The 22,947-nt window shown below is 32.0% G+C and overlaps 1 protein-coding gene across 2 annotated transcripts in view; it reads right to left on the reverse strand.

Moving 5' to 3' along the window:
* Cad74A (cadherin 74A) overlaps positions 1-22,947 on the reverse strand; it is a 138,739-nt gene that overhangs the window by 108,987 nt on the left and 6,805 nt on the right. For both annotated transcript variants that reach the window (XM_087160531.1, XM_087160530.1), the window contains exon 2: positions 2,502-2,622. In XM_087160531.1, coding sequence (XP_087016657.1) covers positions 2,502-2,595 — 94 coding nt within the window. In that variant the 5' untranslated portion in view covers positions 2,596-2,622. The remainder of the gene's footprint in view (positions 1-2,501; positions 2,623-22,947) is intronic.

The raw sequence follows: 22,947 nt of genomic DNA on the forward strand, positions 1-22,947 counted from the left end.
TTAAACGAATTGAAAAACTTTGCACACTATTTTAAAATCCATTTATCCAAAGATAAATCCATGAAAAAAATAAATTTTACTGAAAATTTACTATTTTTTATTATCTTATTTAGCAATCGACGAAAAAATTGTGAATTGCAAGGTATATAATTTTTTACATCATTTTAAAGTATCTTATTTTACATGACAAAATACAAATATTGAGTGAAATTGATTGAATAGTTCCTGAGAAATCAAGTGTTTTAAATTTCCATTATTTTTTTTTTTTTTTGAAATTTTATTTCTTAGGAACTATTTAACCGATTTCGCTCAATATTTATATTTTCCATGAAAAATTAGATACTTTGAAATTTTGCGAAAATTTATATATCTTTTAACACAAAAGTTTTATGACTGCTATGAAAGAAAATAATAAAAAAACAGTAAAAAATAACAAAAATTATTTTTTTGAATGCAATTAACTTTTGATAAGAGAATTTTATAATTGCGTGCAACGATTTTTAAATTCGCTTTAAAAGTTCTTGAGATATGGCGAAATACGCAAAAAGTAAAATTAACAGGTGATCCAAATTTTGGATGGATCCCGACGAAACAATGGGGACCCAATTTCCCAGATTGAGGCTACTCCCTGTATTTTGGGAGTCAGAAATCCGAATCCGTCGGAAAAGAGGTATTTTTATTCAGAAGAAGTACTTTTTTGTGTCTGATTTCATAACTTAAAAAATATCATCTGCTCTAATTAATTACCATATTTGAGGTCACCCCCTCAAACCATTAAGATTAAGTCTTAGAACGTGAAGATCCGATTATTAGATCAAAAGTTATTCAGGGTGGCCCGTTTTTTATTTTGCTCGCTATACAATGCCTTAGGCTTATTGTAACCTACGCTTTGCCCATGCCTGATGTTGTTTATCCAACTCACATAAGAAATAAACATTTGAAATATTTCAAACCAAAGCACTTAAAAAATCACCGAAGCCCCAAACAAACACTTAAAAGATTTAAATATAGAACTTATAAGTAATCTCATTGATGATCCTAATATTATATTTTTCCTTGACGCAAGAAATTGTTTAACTGCTCCTTTTAACAACATTTATGATATAGAATATATGGAAGACAACATAAATTACAGCCCCCCTCCCTCATATTTTCTCACAAAAGCCCCTGCAATAAATGTTTAATTATTTTCACTCTTATTCACTTTATTTGAAGGTTCTTTAATATCATGAAATGATGCTTTTTTGTATAAAATATGCTATTTTTAATAACTGATTTCAGTTTGCAACTGTTACTTATGACTGTAAGGTCAAGTTTAGCCTATCTTTGACCTGCGTTCCTTATGCTTATTCTAAAAAGGGCGTTAAGCGTCAATATGGAAAAAAGCCACAGTTTGGAGAACAGGAAAAGCGTTTATGGTCTAATTTTTGTATATTTAATAACTTACACTAATGCTACACAATCTCGGCTCATAAAAATTTGCAAAAAAATATGAATAAGGCAATAATGTTTATTTGGGCTGAAAAATGTTGTCAAATTGGCATTTTAAAAAAGTTAAATAAATTTTAAATTATTTCTGTTATTTGCTCAATCTAAAGGCCAGATAATTCCTTATAGTAAGAGAGCATATGTGGTTTGAAATTGCTTTGCTTCAAGCGTAAGGCACTTAAACTATGAGGGTTCTTTTTTCTTCTTCTTTTTTTTTAAAGCGAAAGAATTTTGAAAAACCTTCTTTATAGCTTATTAACTTTCTTCTTGAAAAACTAATCATTGATACTGCCATCTAGCTGTAAAAAATCTTAGTATCGTGTTCCTCTCACTCAATCTCTGAGTTACTTATTTAGAGCTCATTCAAATCTTGTTTGTTTTGTTTAAAAAACACCTGCTTAGATAATACAGTATACCCTCGATATCTCAAAATTAAAGAGACGCTAAAAAAAGTTCGAAATAACGAGTTTTCGATATAATAAGTTCAGAACTAACGGTAAGTTCAGAATGTGTTCCAAAAATAGAAAAATATATTCTAGGAAAGTACTCTCAAAAATAAAGTCACGAAACATAAAAATAAGTACTAATAAATATGCATGTAATGATAGTTGACTAGAAATCGAAATACAGTAACGATAATTTTATTTTTTAAATGAAAGACGAAAATATTTATGCATTAAATAGAAAATAATTGGATTACAATTGTGATTTTGATGAAAAAATTCCTTTTCTATTTCGTAAAACATTCGACGTAATAAGAATTTTGAGAAGAAATTCTTCGACATAGGAACTCAAATTAACATTATGGAGATATGTAATGCCAAGAGGAAAAATATTCTTTTGACAAAACAAGGTTTTTGACATATCGATGTTTGAGGTATCAAGAGTATATTCTATAATTTATGCCAGTTGCTCTTGCAGCATTATTTCATATGAAACTATATGGCACTATTTCATGGCAGAGTTCCATTTCGAGAACTGACGCAGTGGTAAAAAATTCAAAATGTACTTACTTGCGAGAAGAGTACTTAAAATAAAGACTAAGCAAATGTGTTTCATGATGGCTGCGATGGTTGAGTTATCCCTAAGGTATCCATTGCTAAGCATGCCTCGAATTAAATCATTTTCAGAACCCTACAAATAGAAGAATGTAAACTTTTAGCCGTTACATATAGTTTATGGAGCAAATATGAACAAAATAATACTGCGTAAACTTATACTAAACTAAACTAAAACTAAACTCAGTGACGCGACAGCCCATAGAGAGGCAAGGCCCATTCTCACTTTTCTTGAAATTTCGGGATGCAGGAGCAGATGTTCCGGTTGGGTGGACAGCCCAATGCGGAACCCCCAATGTTTAGTTCCCAATCATGCTTGGTACTCATTTTATCGACCCACTGAAGGGAAGAAAGGCTGAGTCAACCTTGCCCTGCCCGAAGATCGAACCAAGGACCTGTGGCACGATAATTTCCAGAGCAAAAGTGTAAAAATTATGTGTAAATGTTACCGTGAATGACTGAAATCAAGAGAATGACGACTTTAACCGGTGAATGTCAACAATCACAAAGTCGCTTGGGTGAATGTCCGAAATATTTGCTATATCAGATTTGATATTTATTTATTCGTTGATATTATTATATTTATTCGATGTTTTTAGTACATGCTGAGGATAGATTAAGAGAAACATCAGTGTACCGGTTAACTGGGCTGTGGCACTGACTCTTACAAAACATTGATGTAGGGTATACCGGGCAAATGTATACCATGCAGTGGCACTTTACCTTAAAACATAGTAGTAACATAGTGTAGGGTATACCGTGCAGTGGCACTTGAGCAGATCTAGCATGTATTTCGAACATTTACCAAAGCGACTATGTGATTGTCAACATTCACCGGTGGAAGTCAACAACCACCAATTTTGGTCATTCACATTTACATGTACATAAGACACTGTGTGTACATATACATAATACAAAAATGTGTATAGGTAAAATATATTTATTAATTCCTGAAACTTAGCATGGGATGAAAAAACGTGCTAGTTTAAATAGTAAAAATATAAGGCACAGCAACGATATATACTATAGATCCAATCTATTTATTTATTTAGCACTGCGCTTATAATTATAAAGAAAATGAATGTGCATATTTATGGAGCTAAATTGAAGGAAATAGCAAAGTTTCTAAGAAAACTGACAAAATTTATAAAATTTCTGCTAAAAGTTATCAACGTAATTGCTATTTTACCGCCACTAGGAAAATCCCTCGTCAAAAAATGCAGATTTCGGCAGTTATAAATTTGAATTAATGATTCCGATACAGAAAACTTAAATAAATGAAAGTTTGATAAATTATTTCTTGTTTCCCGAAATATTTCTTAAACTTCACTAACTTTCCCATAGATTTTTAAGTAGTGTGTTTTAAAACTTGCAAATTGCGTAATTATGTCTTATTCATAACCTTCAAAACATGAAATTTCAGTGATTTGATTTTCGCTGTAGGGAACTGAAGCTTAACTGACTTTTTAAAAGGTATATAATTTTATTATAAGTTTTTTCAGCGATTAAGAGTGAGACTTTCTGATTATTTTATATTTTACGTTTCTTTTTAAACATTAGCATATAAACATTGTGGAGTGAAGAATTCTTTTAATTTTAACGTATAAATATATTAATGCATTCGCTAGAAAAAACAGTTTCTAAAACAACGGAAATTCTTTAGTAATATCAGGGGAATAGAAATTTCCGTATCGTGGTCTGTGACCGAATAATCAATCGGCAACTCTTGGCAAATTTCGGGCAGCGGCCCATGGAAAAAAAATTTAGAATGGGACAAACTCAAAAGGTAATGGAAAAATATTTATAAAAGAAACGGTACAATTTATTTTCTAAATAATTAATTATCTATTGATCTCAAGTTATTTATTTCATGTTTTCGCTAAACTATTTCATTACTAATAAGCATAACTAACAGTATCTTTCAGGTCTACTGATCGTAGCGGGTCAACCATCCATTCATTTTTCTACGGAGTAACAACTGAAGATAACATTTAATTTAATAACTTCCGCCTCGTTAATTGGCAATTTAAGTTTTTAACCGCCTGATCTGTTCATCGGTTGAAAGAAGTACAAAACTTTAATTGAGATCAGGGTTGCCACTTTCAAGAAAAGAAGCTAAAATGCAAGTTGTACGATACGATCTATTAAGTAATTTATCCCTAATTTAGATAAAGGAGTAATTTATCTTTATTTACCAATATTCATTAAAAATAGTAATATACAAATTTATTATAATGGGTTATTTTTAAACAGAGAAATAAATTTCATTTCGAAAGTTTTTAACTTGTATGTAGATATATTACCCAGAATCTCGCTTTGGTGAATATCCGAAATATTTGTTATATCCAATTTGATATTTATTTATTCCTTGAAATCATTATATATAAATTCGATATTTTAATATTTATTCCATATTTTAATATCTGCTGAGGATAGATTAGGAGAAACATCAGTGTTCGGGGTACCGGACAGTAGCACTGAACCTCAAAAAAAAAAAAAAAAAAAAAAAAAAAAAAAAAAAAAAAAAAAAACATCAGTGTAGGGTATACCGGGCAGTGGCTAGCACCGAGCATATATTTCAGAGATTTACCAAAGCCACTATGTGATTGTCAACATTCACCGGTGGAGGTCAACAAAACCACCAAATGCGGGTCTTTCACAATAAAATATATATATATATATATATATATATATATATATATATATATATATATATATATATATATATATATATATATATATATATATATATATATAAGGTATGTGTTTGTATAGTATAATAATTGTTTTTGATACAGCATTAGATTCATTAAAAATTGAAACTGAATGGATAAAACCTTAATTTAAAATTTTTATAATTTAAAGAACTTTGAGCTAAATACAGCCAGGAAATAGTTTTTATAACACTTTTGCGTGTTATTTTATTATAAAAGGAAAAGAAATAGGAAAATGTTCATAAAATACTGGATTTGAAAACTCTAAAAATTGGGAAACACAATATTGAACGTTTTTTACAGTTGAATAGATTTATGAAGATGTTAACTTGATTAGAGGATTTAATACGTGAATCGAGGATGATATTCATATTTCGAGGATGACAAAACGAACGAAAGTCAAATTTAATCTTAGAAAAACCCTCCACTAATTACAACAGAGGTTTGCAAGTATGTCATGAGGGCCTCGCTGGCCGAGTAGTATCGCCCACCAAACGCTGTGCAGAGCGGGTTCGTATCCCGGTGTTACCCCGGATGTATCCTCGTGCTGTCCTTCTCTGTATAGTGCTGTCTCTCCTTTTATTTGTAAAAGGCTTATAAACCTTAATTGAGCGCACAAGCCTGCAAATGTCTGTGATTTCAATAAACAATAAATAAACAAGTATGCTATGAGACCGCATAATATGCAGATGATCCAGCCATCATTTCAGATTTAGATGCTCTAACAAAGCAATTAGAAACCACAATATCAGTTGCAAAACCGTAGAAAATTGGTGTAATAATTGGAAAATTTAAAATAAATGCGGATAAGTTGTAACTACTAATTATTAGGAAACATAGAACTACAATTCGTAACACAGAAAATATTAAGTTATTTAATTAAACCTTCCCATTTGTTAATCAGGCTAAATACTTAGAAGTCATATTTAAGAAATAAACTCACCTGGAAGGAGCATATTATCAAAAAAAGCAAACAATGCTTTTTTCGCACTCAGTTAAGTCATTATTCCAACAAATCAGTATCTGACAGGAGACTTAATCACATGATGTATATTCGACCTATTATAACTAACGGATCCTGGGATTACTTACGGATAACTTATGGAGCCTGGGACACTACAGACAAAACTTAAGTTAAAAAACTACAAGTTTGCTAAAACAAATTCCTTAGATAGATGAGTGCTCCTCCATGGTGCATTCGTAATGATGATTTACATAGACTTGAAACTTTAACCCTTAACTGATTACCTGAGCAGTGATGATTCAGGGGATAGAGCTTTCGCCTTGCAATGAGATGAACCTCGTTCGAATCCCAGCGATGGCTGGTTGATATAAATTCCGCATCTGGCTCGCACCGACCACTGTGCTGACGTAAAATATCCTCAGTGGTAGACGGATCATGCGTTAGAGTCCCGTTGCGATCGGGCTAACCATGTGAGGTGTTAGTGGTTTTCCTCTCCATGTAAAGCAACTGCGGATTTGTTCCATTAAAAAGTCCTTGCCCCCCACAAAGGTAAATTTCTCCCAATACTTGATCCAGGAGTTCCATTGTCCTCTAGGTTGGGTTCAAAATGTCAAGGCTACGGAGTTGAACATAAGTAGTCGTAAACCCATACTTGGGTTGGCTGTACAACGATAAGTATAAAATAAAATAAAAAACTGATTACCCTGAAGAGAGAAAAGCCAAATTCTACTACAAAGCTATTGACTGCGATACCGTCAACAACATATCCAAACTAGAACTAATAGTCGATAATATCAGATACAGTCCATCAACCAACTTTCTTCGATGGGTCTCTTTCAAAATTATTTAGTAAATCATGTCCATAATGCTTATTAGTTACTTTTTCGTTTTTCATGAACCATTATTAACGGTGCTTTTCGAAGATTGCGTCGTCATATGAAATGATGCTTTTTTGCAAACAATATGCTATTTTTATATCTGCTGTGAGTTTGCAACTGTGTGTGAGTTTGCTGTCTTGTTTCTCTCTCCTCCTCTTCTCAGTTGTATATGAATGTACTATGATATTTTCCCCTTTCTTAATATTTTTCGCACTCAATTGTCACAAGTATTTTTTTTTATAATTTCCACGACGCTTTCTTTTAGAGCTATGCTCAATACAATTTCCAGTTCCCTATAGTTTCCTAAGTTAAATTTTTAATCTATATGAAAATCAGGACAAAAACTAAATTACTTCCATCTCCTATGACTCTCTATACGCTAATGATGAAAGCAAGCAAAGTGTTACCATAGGTAGAGAATTCTGATCTACGCCACTCGCAGCTCATTTCCAATTGATGCCACTGTTTGTTTGGCGAGTGATGCTAGCCTATTAGGGTCCACCCCTTAAAGGTGACTGCATCTTAGTATCCTCTAGTATACCTTTCGAACCAACCCTTGGTACAACCGGTTTAACTGTGTTAAACAGTAATTTTCTGGCAAAATGTTTCACTAATTTGGAGTTTGATAATAATTTAAGTGGAAAACATATGTCGTTCTTATGATAAGCTTCAGAGTTTCATGCTCGAAAGGTTATCAACTTCTGGTCTTACTTTCCCCGTGTGCAGATATGGGTGGCATCAAAGAATTACTCTTGCTCGCATAGTATTGTCGGAAAATGAAAGTTTGTCTACGAACTCGTCGTTCAATATTGGCGATCGAAATGGGCTGCAAGTTGGGTAGAGCAGAACTCTCTACCTATGGCGTGATTTCACCAGTAGCGTGTGGAGAGTCACAGAAGAAGAAAGTACGTTTGTTTCTGCCTTGATTTTCAAATAGGTTCAAAACTTTAAAGCTGGAAAACTGCATGGAACTGAAAACTACATTGAACATGCATACTACATTCCAAAAGAAAGCGTCGCGGAAATTTAAAAAAATTATTTTTGACAATTAAATACGAAAAATATTAATAAGGGAGACAATATCGTAGTACATTTCTATACAACTGAGGAAAGGAGGAGGGTCAAGCTAGGGAACCGGTCCTCTCCCCAGATGGCGTATTCAAGCGTTGCAATAGCGAATACTTCCAACTTCTGTAGTGGAACGTTATTATATCGAATGGAATGATTTATTACTGAATTAAAAAAAATCAACGTGAATAAATCACAAATGAAAGTACATAAACATGATACCATCTCTATCTTCTCTTCTTGGAATGATGAATATGTTTCAAAACAGTATCTTGTCAAGCGTTAAGAGTCTCGTTCAGTGAATCGTGACAAGTCTAAAATCAATAATCATTGCCAGAAAAATATCCCCATGGTGGTACGAAACAGTTTTGTATCTGCGTGAGAGTGGACTACTGTGTGGTATTAATTTCTTGCTAAAGATTTAAACATAAAGGAGACCATAAGCAGTGGACTTCTTGCATATTGACAGAAATTCATCAAGTGGGTGTGACTAGCTTCCAGTAACACCATTTAAACGAATAAAATGTAATTTACTTTCTTTGTGATGATCTTAAAAAACGCTCTAACAACCCTTTCTGATGTCTACATTCGAAGAAAACCTGATATCTCTGGTCTCCAAAGCTAGAAAAGGGATTAAAGCTTGCTGGTTGAGCAATGTAAACAAAACTCAAAGATTCGCGTTGACAATGCTCGAATACGCAATCTGGAGAGAAGACCAGTTCCATGGCTAGTAGGTGTTGGCCTGACCCTCCTCCTCTTCTCAGTTGTATAGGAGTGTACTGCGGTATTTTCCCCTTTCATAATACTTTTCTTATTTACTTGGCAAAAATTAATACTACGTCTTTTGCGAAATATTTTATAGGGTCGTAAACCATCAGAAACTAAAGTGCTCAATATTTTGCTTGATTTTTGTTAGCATTTTAAAAGCTTCACCAAGAAAGTGGAGTAAAGTGGCTTTTTTCATAAGCTTTAGATTCATTCATATGTAGTGGTGTAGAAAATACTTCTAAAACAAATTTATTAAACAAAAAATCGCACAATAAAACAGCTACCGCTAGCAGAAATTTTCCCTCAAAGCGTAGAAAGTTGGATAATCACCTAAATTGGAATATTAAAAATAGTACAGAGATTTTATGTACACTAAAAACTTTGAATAATGTTGATTCTCTATACTGTTTTGATTTCGAAAACTAATATACTTCCCTTCTAACCAATAAAATTATTGATGACCTTCTTCAAATTCATAGCTGTTTAATCTCAGTGATATAATTGATGAAGAGTACTGGAAATTTCTAGTTTATATTAACCTCAACAACAATTACATACTATTTAATGAATGTCTTTTTCAACAATTTAATGGCGTCACCATAGATAACAGCTTCAGTACTAATGTTCGCAATATTTTTTCTAGAAGAATATAGATTCGTGAAATCATATGTAAATCTTCCTATAAATTCCTTCTTTCTCAGATTTTTCATGAGCTTCTAGTTATTAATTTTAGCGATTTTGATAGTTAAGCTAACCAAACTTATCCAAGTGAATTAATTCTTAACAAAACTAATATTTGAAATTCTTCAGTGAAGACGAATAATTTTTTAAGCAATAATTTACACAGACAATTTTATTTTATATAATTAAACTTAGGATTACGAAGTAAAGGTTATGAAATTAGCTTTCATATGTTGTTATTGATTTGTTTTAAATCTCTGATAATTTTGTAAAGTTGTGGTTGACCGCTTTAAATAAAGGAAATTGTTTTTTGAAAAACATGAAGAAAAAAAACAAGCCATGTTTTACAGTAGATATATTTAATCCTTTCTTATTGCAGTAAAAAAAAAAACGTACGAAATCACTACGGAGAGTTTACAAGACAAAGCCTACTGTTTGCGTAATTACTATATAACACCTGGCAAGCCGTTAAATAAAGTGTTTACAGATCATTGAAGTGTAAAAATTTTAACATTCAGCTGTAGATGCCGGAGAGGAGCATCCCAGAGAAAAGTGTTTAACAGAATTATGAAAATCTGATGAACTTCATTAAAGAGGTTGATTTATTACGTACAAGTGAATTAATTTTTATATTTATTTAAACATAAGTTTCTTACAATATATAAAAATCTAATGATAATGTCGCAGTTTCCATTGTTGTCAATACATTTTTATTGGCTGGAAAATCACATGGCACTTTTCCTTCATTAATTATCTTCTTGGTTTGGTTGTCATCAGCATGAAATTGATATAAGTCATAAAGATATTGTTTTCCTATAAATAGTTTTGTTTCCCTAATTTTAAGGTTAAAATTATCTGGAATGTTATTATTTCGTTTTTGATTTTGTTTGATTTCTAAATTACGAGTTTAGGAGGATTGCTTTTATTATTATTAGAATAATATAATTCTTCGTTACATTTTAAGAAAGCTATTTTAATTGGTGTTTGATCTTATGAACCGTTTCATAATTGTTATTTTTTGGTGCAAATGACATTAATATACGATTATGAATGATGGTTAAAGAGATTCGTTAAATGATTCTTGAACTTCACTTTCAGTTTCGTGCACAAAGTGATGAATGCAAAAATTGTATTTGAAATATACATCCGCTCGTTTGGAAATCAAAACTATTAAATGACAGTTGTGAACTCATCAAATATGTTGTAACAATATACTTTCAATTTTAAATGTTATTTCAAAGAATGATTTTTGTTCACTTATAATAGATCTTAATGGAAGGAAAACAAATTGGACGTGGGAAGTGGAATCACAAGTGTTCTTTTTAGTGTACCTACATTTTTAGTTGAATAATTCCTACTGCTTTATACCGAGAAACAGCAATTATGGCGAAGCAATCGTTTGGGTTCATGAGCGTCTGCAAACAGGGGGCCCCTAGTTTATATATATTTATAGTTACATTCATTTTCAAAATTTCTCTGAATAATAAACCAAACTAAGGTAAATAAAAATAGGTCTAACTTTAAACAAAATGCTAAAAAATAATAATATTGATTCATTCTCACTATCGAACTACTTTTTTTCTGTTTAAACATGCATCATGTCCTTCTATGAGAATGTTCATCCTATAAGTATGCTTAAAAATTCCATCTTTCGTTTTTTTTCTCAAATCATTTTCTCATCATTTTCTTTTAATCCCTTCACTCGTTAGAGCGTGCAAGACACGCGCCCTGCATGGGACTCGTCTGCATGCTAAGATGAATCCTTTATTTAAAAGTGAGAGTCTTGGAAATAATGTATCTTTTTTTTTCTTCTTTGGTACATTTGATGCGTCTTACGGTCTACTGACTAGCGATTAGGAATGCAATTTTTAAATTATCGAGACAGTACTACTAATGCAATTGGCCAATTATATTCAGTGATTAACATTCAGCATTTTTTAAACATAACTTTTAAAGAAATGCTTACCAGCAGACGGTTTAATTACTTCGATGAGTGTCTAAAAAATTATTAATGTAGATGAAAGTCAATATATTAGGATTTCATGTCCTTTTGTTATGATTAACATTCAGTTACCTCATAAATAAATTAATATCGAGATTAGTTTTTGTAAGAGGATTGATTCCCCTTTCATCGGCATTGAAATCCAATTACTGAAAAATAAATTAATATAGAGAAGAGTCTATATAAATGTGTCTATGTCGTTTCATTAATATTTACATTTAGTTACTGAATAATAAATTAACATGGAGAAGAGTTTAAAAAAGGAAGGCGTTGAAATGCAGCTACTAATAAATAAATTAATATGGAAAATCAATCTAAATGATTCAATGTCATTTTATTGACATTGAAATTCAGTTGCTGAAAAATAAATTAATATAGAGAAGAGTCTATATAGGAGCACGTTAAAATTCAGTTACTGAAAAATAAATTAATATAGAAAAAAGTTTATATAAAAGATTCCATCTCATTTCATAATCAGTGACTGAAAAACAAATTAATATAAAGAAGAATCTACATAAATGATTCCATGTCGTTTCTCTAATATTGACATTTAGTTACAAAATAATGAATACTAACTAAACTACAGATATGCATCTATAAGGGAGGACTAACTTTCATTTCATTGACATTGAAATTCAGTTGCTGTAAAACAAATTAATGTAGAGGATAGTCTATATGAATGATTCCATTGCATTTCATTAAGATTGACCTTCCATTGTTGAAAAAAATTAATATAGAGCAGATTTATTTCATATCATTTGATTAATAATCGCATTTGGTTAGAGGAGAATACATTAATATAGATATGCGTCTTCATAAAATAATTCCATGCCATTTTATTAGTATTGACACTCGCTTGCTGAAAAAAAATGCAATAATATAGGTAGGATGTCGCTCCATTATTAGCTTACTGTAAAGTTCATTAATATAGAGAAGATTCTAAGAAAATTCTACATCATGCCTAAAGTACTGACAGAAACATAATTTACTGTAGAAAAGAGCCTTGGGTGATTCCATGTAGATATTCCGATAATTTTGACATTCGGTTACTGAAAATTGCATTAATATTGAAAAGAGTCTCATGATGATTGGAATATCGTCCCATTGGCATTCTGTTACTGACAAATACATTAATATAGAGAAAAATCTATTCTAAGTTGATTCAGTGTTATTCCATTCATTTTCAGCTTTGGTTATTAAAAAAATTAATTCTTTTTTCACATTTTAGTGAAAGAAAATCATTTTAATACAATAATGTACAACCTCGCCTTTAATTGTTGAAATGAGTTTTTTTTTAGAATTAAAATAGTATGCGTGATCACTCGGAAAGATTTTACAAAGTGACAATAAAACTTAGAATTACTACTATTTAATAAAAGTTATTTTCTGCTTGGAATTATTTTTAGTCAAAAATTTTTCGAAGTTATCTTGTTTCTTATTTTTTATTTATTTATTTTGTACACAGTATGTAAATGTACCCTTTTAAATAATACATCATGGATAAGAAATATTAGGGGGACCAGAAAGTGATGTCGTTTCGTTGCATTGTCTTAAGTCGTTAGTCTTAAGAACCAATTCATTTTTTTTTCGATTCATTTTCGATCTGGCATAGAAAGGTTGTTGTCAACGAGGGTGAAACTATTATTGATTAAAAATAAAATCTTGATAACAAACATCAAATGCACCGAAACGTGGCTACTTTCCGGTCCCCCTAATGCATTAAATGCTGATTCGAGGATTAATAAATAACATACTTCAAGATAACAGTGAAGACCACATCTTCCAGATCAAAAATTAATTGACACAACAGGACAGACGATTCAGAAAGAAAAAAAGTAAATGCAATTTTCAACTAAAAAAAGAATGATTGATAAATTTATTATATCCTATAAAAAGAAAATTACGCGGATTAAGAATGACTATAAATTACGGTCATTTCAAGGACATCTTTCCTTCATTCAAGAGGGATTGAATGTGTTACACATATATTGCTGGTAACATCAACAACAACAACAAAAAATAACCCGACTGTTTACAGAGTGATTAGGGAGCAGACTTCAAGTCAGAAAGGTTCAGTGTTCAAATCTCAGACCAGGGCTCGAAAAACCTCCCGTTCGCCCGTCCTCGGCGGTCAAAAATTCCCGGCGGACAACGAATTTTTCGAATCCGAAGCCCTCGCGGACGGCCATTTTCCCGTTAATGTTCGTGATACATTTTCAATTTTTATTATCTTACAAGAGTCTAGCGCCTCACTTCTAAAATGACCCTCTAGTCTAGAAATACAGCAGCATACTGCGCATGGTGGAATTGATGTTTTCTCAGTCTGGGAGTACTGCTGCGGTTGAAAGGGACTTTTCAGCAATGAACTTACAAAAAAACACATTACGTACTGGTCTTAAACAAGAAGCGTTAAACGCAATTATGAACATCTACCTAAATGGAAAACCCCTTTTTGATTTCTGTGCAGAAACCTCTGTAAATCATTGGCTTGATTGTGGAACTGGCAAACGTCATATTTGATTCATTTAAAAAACGCAGTAACCTCGGATAAATTGACCTTTGTCATTTAAATTATTTCATAAAAGAAATACTAGGTTACTATTAGTAACCTAGTATTTCTTTTATTACTGTATATTGTAATTCTAGCATTTGTAATCCTAGTAACTACTAATTCATCGTGCAATACATAAATGTTTGTAATAAATAAGAGAAAATTATATTTTTATTTATTTAGAAGCTACAGGTTGGTTTCGAAGGAGGACGGGTACATTGTTGCACAAGCCGTCCTTAGGGACGGGTAAAATTTCTGAGTTTTTTCGAACCCTGTCTCAGACTACCTGTCCTTCATACTGTATAAGCAAACTTCCTCTGAAAGAGTGGTCAATAAATCTGCTTTTCTGATACCCGAATGACGAAAGTAAATATCCGGGACGGCATTGGTTAAAAACATTAAAAATAAAAAATGGTATTAGTTATTTTTTTTAACCTTTTTCCAAATCAAGTGACTAAATTGCAGCCGCTATATTGGAATCCACGGTTAACGCGAATTTTGTAATGGGCGTAAAAAAAAACATTCGGTGTATGGAATAGCAAATAGAACTTTATGCATCCGTCGCGGTAAAGAAAGTCGTACTAAAGAGCGTAGACTGTATAAACTTTCAGCTCTCTTTTATATTTCACTGTAATACTTTCCTTTCTTTCGTATTAAAACGCGGACTTTCCTTTTCTGTTTTCTGCTAGTTATATCCATTTTTTTTCTTCATGTTATTAAGCGAGTTATTTATTTATTCCATTTCGTTGTTTTTCTTTTCTTCTTTAGATGGATTCCAATCCAGTTTTTTTTTAAAAAAAAAAAGATTTCGCTGCACTTTCTCCCACAGACATAAATCGGTATGCGATAATTTACCCGATTCACTTGACAAATCATGCAGGCACTCGCTCAGTTTTATTCTCACTATTCAGAAACTTGTAGACTGAATTCGAAAATAAAAAATATATGAAGTGAATGTTTTTATTTAAATCTGATCCAAAGCTTGCATCAAGAAAAACAGCAGTATAACTTGCAACTCAGAATTATTTTCATTTTCTCTTGCCGTTAATACCCGTGGCCGATCACAACTGCACTTTTTGATAAATATTCTAAACTATCCTAAACTAAATCTGTCAATATTTTTGGTAATGAGCTATTTGGTAATTTTCGTCATAAGCCTCATAACGAAAGAATAGGAGAAAAGTTGCGTTTCATATGAACTTATTATTTACATGTACAGGGCACGAACTGTCCATAAAAAAATTAAAAATGGTTCATAAAAAATTAAAAATTAAATTTTTATTAGCTTCTTATCTAATATCAAAAATACGAAAATTGCGATTTTGTTCCTAGCTGAATTTATTTGGAAAAATTAGGCGTGGTGGTGGACATGAATTTATAAAAATGCATTTTATTTTTTGCTACATTTGCTACTTCCTTTAAATATTTTTTTATGGACAGCATGAACCCTTCACTTAGTGGTGAGGAAAATAACCTTAAATCAAATTTTCATAACAAAGAAATACATATTAAAACATAAAATAAAGTCAAATTTCTTTAAACAGTTTTAAAAAAAAGGCAGAAGACAACCATTAAGAGCTTACAAGACAAAGCATCCCCAGCAGCAAAATAACTTGGGCCCTCCTTGAACCAATATTCATGAATCTTGCCTCAATAAGGGCGGATCATGGATTAGAGTCCCCTAGCCGTCCATCTAACCGTGGGAGCCGTTTTCGTGGTATTCCTCTCCGTGTAACACAAATGCGGAATAGTCCCATAAAAAAAGTCCTCCACTAAAGCAAATTTCTCCCAATATTTGGTCCAGATGCTGTTGTTGTTAATGTTGTAGTTCATTTACGTCGCACTAGAGCTGCACATTGGGCTATTGGTGACTGTCTGGGAAACATCCCTGAGGATGATCCGAAGACATGCCATCACAATTTTGATCCTCTGCAGAGAGGATGGCATCCCCACTTCGGTAGCCCGACCACCAGCACGCGAAGTCAAGCACTTTACGGTAGAACAGTTTAACGAGGACCAGTACCGCACACCCTCGGCCCGTACGCAGACTAATCCAAGTGGTCACCCACCCGCGCACTGACAGCAGCCAGTAATGCTTAACTTCGGTGATCTGCTGGGAAGCGTGTCTTAACGATCAGTCCATTGCGTGACATATTTGATCCAGAAGTTCCCTTATATCTATCCTTTAAAATGGCAAGGATACGGAGTTAAACATTCGTAGTCGTAAACCCAAAAAATTGGTTCAGCTGTTCAATGACGGCTATAAAATAAACGAGTAAAATAGAGAACCTGCGAGCAAAATAGTAACGAGTAAAATAGAAAACCTACAGAAAAAGGATAATTACGCCTACTCTTTAAAAGAGTTACCCAAAATTAAATGCATTGAAGTTGCATTTTAAATGATACCTTGAATTTTGGATATATAGTGGTGGAAAAATTGCTGGAAATGAATTATACGAAACTAAAAATATCTTAAATTTAGTTACCATTAGAAAATACTATTTTACAAATCGGTTCAAGTTGGCATCTCTGCTTAAAACGTCTGCCACGATTGACCTGCAGCAAATTGTCATTACATATGAATTTTTGAAGTATTCACATGGAGTGGTGGGCAAAATAACTTTATCTCGAAAATTTACTCACCTAAGAAACATACATTAATGAATGGATTTCGTTACCACTAGAAAAACTTTTTCTGACAAAGTGAAGCATAATTGGAATCTCTGAACTTGTCGTTGAGAAAAGTTTTCTTAACGGTAAGATTTGCTTGTGCTTTAATGTATAAATATAAATTTTAAAAGTTAAATTGATTTCCAATAAAATCAATTATTCAAACATATGCAGAGTGTGCAAAGAAAAAAAATCACACAGCCCTGCAAAACTTTTGTTCTATAATGATCGGATCTTTACGTTCTAAGAACCAATCTAAATGGTTCAAGAGAATGACCTCAAATATGCTAATAAATGCAGACTATATTTCGAGTTTTGAAATCCAGACACGAAAAGTTTCTTTGCACAAATACACCCTTTTTCCAACGGATTACGATTTAGGACTCCAAATTACAGGGGGTAGCCAAAATCAAGAAAATAGTGTAACCATAGAGTGGTCAAGGAAGGCGGCAGAAAGCTTGGATCCCATAACGTTAATTTTACTTTTAGTGATATAGCGAATATAAATTAGTAAAAGTGACATTAAAGGGACCAAAGTTTGAATCACTCCCCTGACCTAACTATTTGGATCATATACATCAGATTGAGGCTGACCTCTATAATTTGGAAGTCAAAAATCTGAATTCGTTGAAAAAAAAGTTGTTTATTCAAGGAAAATACGTTTTAGTGTTATTAAACAATGTATTATTTAAACAATGATGCTTTTGGATAGTGGCGAATAATTTTAATTTTTTATAAATTCTTTGCATTTTTATATTACCTCCTTGTAAAATCCTTGCCAATGGCAGCATAAGTTGGCGACTAAGCAATTAAGTTCGGAGCTTAATTACTTTCCTAGATGCTTAATATATGAGACGTTGTTTTTGAAAGTGGAATAAGTCCATTTGTTTTCTTCATAAATCGAGATATTTAAGGAGCAACGTTTTTGGATGAATTTAAAAGCATTGGCAAAAGTAAATCAATTTGGGGGATAATTTTAACATATAATGATTAAACTTTAAAATGCCACAATAATTATTAAAAACATTTAAAAAAATGACTGAAAATTTTTTAACATCCAAATGGAATCGAATAAATACAATATCAAGGAATAAATTAGTGTAAAATCGGATATAGCAAATATTTCGAACATTCACTAAAGCAATTATGTGACTGTTGGCATTCACCGGTGAAAGTCGACATTCTTTTGATTTCGATTATTCACGGTAACATAGTCATCATGATTTGCGATGATAACAATAAAGAAAAATTAACAAACAATAAAAGAAAAAAATGAACTGATCATGAATTAGAAATAAGTTGCTGCAATCGCAGCAACTAAAATATTAAACGGAGTTTGTATTAAGTATGAGTCGACTGCAGTGTCGGTGACTTGCAGCGTTATGATAAGAGAACCATCTCAGTTTAAAGATAAATTAATTAAATTTGTTAGATAAAATAGCATTACTAGTAAATAAGTGTGCTAGAGGTCTTATTTTAGCGTCTTCTATTAGCATTTCGGATGTAAAAATATTATTGTGCTTAGCAGCTGAGCAAATTTAGGCTTTATTAAAAAACTTGTGCAGTAATGTTTCTGAGATAGTTTTTAATTTAAAGTCTCTGTTTATGTCCTTATTTCTGATAAAATGAGGGACACCACTCACTTTTCTAAGGAATTTATTCTGGAATACGTTGAGCTTTTTGTTTTAATTATTCGATAAATATAAGTAATTTAAATATAGCGCTTACTTTTAAGTGACATTTCAGAATAAGGACCCACTATACATTTTAATTTATATTAAATTCTGAAAGCTTTAGAATTATTTTATTCATATGATCTTTCCAGTTCAGACTTGTATTAATTGTGAGGCCCAAATAGGTGACCTTATCGACAATGGGTATTTCATTTTCATTAAAGTGTTATTAATAGTAAGTCCTCTGGGTTTTCCTAACTTTGATAAAAATAATTTTATGTATTTTTAAGTTTCGCTATTTTTTCAACTGACATTTTTCCTAAATAATTTCTTTTAAGAAAATCGAAATATTAAATAAATAATGTATTATTGTAAAGATACAAATATAATTACAGGTTTTAAAAATCATGACTAGTTAGAAAAAATGTAACTCTTGAAAAAAACTGTGGCCCTTCTATGGAAGCTTAGGGTTTCACAGAACATCATTTGGTAACCACTGACATCACCTCCTACATCAGAGAGCCTCCACACGATTTTTTATAAGCAGTATGCGCAGACTAGTTAAAAAGTGAACCCAAATTCTTCTTTATACGTTATTTGGGAGAAATTTATCTTATAAATTTGAGAATAGAATTTGTGGTGTTTGACAAGTTAGTAAGATAAACCAATCATATTCATAAATTAAACATATTTTTAGAGATATATTTGCTACCACTTTCTCAATCGTACTAGATTTTATAATGAACAGCTCTTTTGTAAACTTGTTCATCTTCTACAGCCCACAGACTTGTTAGCCTCATCAGTGAACTTAAAGACTTGCTGAAGGACCAAGACGTACTGCATCTTCTCACAACTTTAATCCAGGGGAATTCCCCATACAACTGATGTACTACTGAATCAACTCCTGCCTCACCTCATCATGGACTTATTATCTGATCCTAACTTAGAACTATGAACTGTATATGACCTCTGGACTAAATGCCAAAACAGTATAGATGAATCGGTTAGAAGCGCTTCGCACTTAACACCGAGATTCCACTCATATCAATCAATCAATCAAAACTTGTTCATCTTCATTGTGGTCTAATCAAACTATCTGTAAGAAACCGGGTGGAGGCTTTCAGATTTAGGAGGCGCTGCCACTACTCAAGAATATCGCCAAAGAATAAAGCTTCAAAAGCAGGTTTCAAAAATCATAATAGTTAAAAAAAAAATGTCCTAACTCTTGGGAAAACTGTTACCTTTTTACGGAATATCTTTCGGTTACCACTGCTTAGGAATATCGCCAATGAATGCAGGTTTAAAAAATCATAATTAGTTTGAAAAATGTCCTAGTTCTTAGGAAAACCGCGACTTTTCTACGGAATCCTAGGGTTCCGCAAACCATCTTTCGGTAACCACTGCTCAAGAACATCGCCAATGAATAAAGCGCGAAATGCAGGTTTCAAAAATCATAATAGTTTTAAAAAAAATATCCTAACTCTCGGGAAAACTGAGACTCTTCTACGGAATCCTAGGGCTCCGAGGAATATCTTTCGTTAACCTCTGCTGAAGAATATCGCCGATAAATAAGGAGCCAAATGATGAACCTAAGAGTAAATTCACCGCAGGCACAACCGATATTACTAACCAGAGATTTTCAATTCATCTCATTAACTGATCCAGGCGTGGACAATTCACCATTTCATTTCGCAAGATCGAAACGAAACTCGTTTTAGCCCGATTAGAATATTTTATACCCCGTCCACCTTGCGTAAGTTCACGAGGAATTCTAAACACGAGAACAATTTTTCGCTTCTCTTTTAAATGCTGTTTTTTTTTCTTCCTACAATACGTTCCATCAGTTGTTTGTAGATCGTCTGCATGTGTACTTCTTCCCTTCATTGGGGTCATGGATGCGTTCCTTATTTTTATTGTTCTTTCGTTTCCCCGTTCGGGAGTCATCTTTATTTTTGACTTTGGACAATGGTTTCTTTTATTTATATTTAATCGGGAAGTAAGAGAGAAGTTTATTAAACGGATGTTGTCCTCCTCTATGAAGAGTGGGAGGTTTCTGAATGATAAGGAAGCGCTTTATCTTTCATTATCTCCATAGAAATGTGCCGGAGTAATGCTGGCTAATGTTTGGTTACGATTCTTATCGATAATGGTCATCTATGGATGCAACACTTTTAAGCTTGCTGTTACTCCAGAGTATTTCATAAGAGGTTATTTTTTCTCAAATGATCCCGTAACAACAATTTTAGTCATGTGGTAAAACGATGTGATAACTTCCGTGTAAGAAGTAATATTTAAACAGCCGGTTGAAATTTTTAGTCAGACAGAACATTCTAGTAGAGAACCATCATTTTTACGTATAGTTTGCAGTTACATTTTACTAAGCATTCGTAAAATTAACGTAAACGTGAAACTTTGTATTATAGCAGACAATGGGTATCCAAAAAAACGTCAAATTATACGTTAACAAATTCAATTATTTTGCTCGTTATCAACCACTTCATACTAGGTGAGAATGAGAACGTTATTTTTACATATTATTTTCATGTTAAATGAGCTACATAAAATACACAGAACCATTTTTACTAAATCGTAAATTCACTTCGACACTATTACGTAAAACATACAAAAATATTCTAACCGAAATAAGATGGAACATTTATTTTGTCAATATTACGTACACTATGCGGAAGTTTTTTTCTATCCAAAATCGAAATGGTAAAATATACGGCAACATTTACACGTATAATGTGCAAAAACTTTAAATGGTAAATTTGCTTCGTCAATAATACATAAAATATACGAAAGCAATCTTATCGAAGGGTAATTGATAAAATGCACTCTGTTAATATTACGTAAAATACACTGAAGCTTTTTTACCAAATATCTCATTGATAATATCATTCCATCAATATTACATGAAATTTATATACAGGGTTATTCATAATTCCCTTTGGGCAGGAACTGGACTATCGCATTGATGTATGCCGTGTGACCAAGGGTTCACACATGGAACACCTGTAAGTAAAACATGAATAGTTTCGGAATAATTTCATATGTCTCTTTTTTTCATATTCGTCTTCTTTTTTTTTTTTTTTTTACTATAACGCTTCGAAACCTGGAGGGAATTATGAATAACCCTGTATAAAGTGTATTGATTTTACCAATTTCTTAAAAATTTACATATCATGGGTAAGCAAAGCTACGTAAGTTAAAGGAACAGTAATGGTTATACATTAAAAAATAACTAGTTTTACATTTCTAATGATTTCTCAAAATAGTGTACCCAAACTTTCACCAGAAAGGGTTTAATCTTTTCGAGACAGGCGAAAATATTTCTATAGCAACTTATTTGAGGGGAGGAGTAATGATGGTTTGACTTACTTAATATAACACTACTTGATTCAAAATAAAAATTATCTAGTTACTCTTTGACCTAACATTAATTAGATACATAACTTAGAAACTTCAATGTTTTAAGATTTTTTTAATTGAAAGGAAACATACCAGTACAAGAAATAGAGCTTCCATATTTTCCATTATTCGATCTTAATCGTCGCCAATGGGTAGTCTAATTCAGAGCAAGTGCCTCAAGGCAGATGCCTCGGCAAAAACAATTACATTAAATCACAATAAAACTTGAATGTTCTTTTTTTTTTTTTTTTTTTTTTTTTTGGAATTCTTAAATGAAAGCTAAAGTGAGCCATTTTTCAGTAGTTCTAAAAAAACGTCAGGTAACATTAATTTATTCTTTTTTTCACATAGTGGGAAAATCCTGCAAAATGTTAACGTTAAAGTTGTTTTTCAAAATTCCAGTCGTCGCATAAAATAACGTTTTTTTCTTTCGATTAATATGCTATTTTTATATTTTCGCAGTTAGTCATGACTGTTAAGTTAAACCCATCTTTAACTAGTATTGTCTATGACAATTCAGAAAAATGGTTCATTAAGGAGAAAAGTTTCAGTTTTGTAAAAATGAAAAGCGTATAGGATCGATTTTTTTAATATTTGAAAATGTACTGCAACGCTGCATTATTTGGGCTCATAAAAATGCGTTAAAAGTGAGTTCATTGTTTTTGAAATTATTCATTGAATTTGACCATTTTCATCCAGGTGGAAAAATCTCGCCAAATGAAGCGATTTTCAAAAACGTTTTAAACTTTTAAAATAATTAAGTTATTTTTCAATTTCAAAGCCTAGATAATTCTTCGCTGCTAAATGGTATTTATTGTAAAAAATTGTAGCCTTTCCTTAAAGATAAAAGGTGAACCTAAAAGGGTTGAAAAACTGGTCCACGATCCACAATGACGTCATCATAACGGTTTTTTTAAGCTTCTTTCCAAATGAAAGGCCCTCCAAATGATGCTCTCTTGTAAGTAAAAGGAGATAATACAATTCCAATTACCTTATAAAGATTTATAATTAATCAAATATT

Source organism: Parasteatoda tepidariorum, chromosome 4 (assembly GCF_982258835.1).
Source record: "Parasteatoda tepidariorum strain Cologne lab strain chromosome 4, Ptep-v5.0, whole genome shotgun sequence".
NCBI lineage: Eukaryota > Metazoa > Arthropoda > Arachnida > Araneae > Theridiidae > Parasteatoda > Parasteatoda tepidariorum.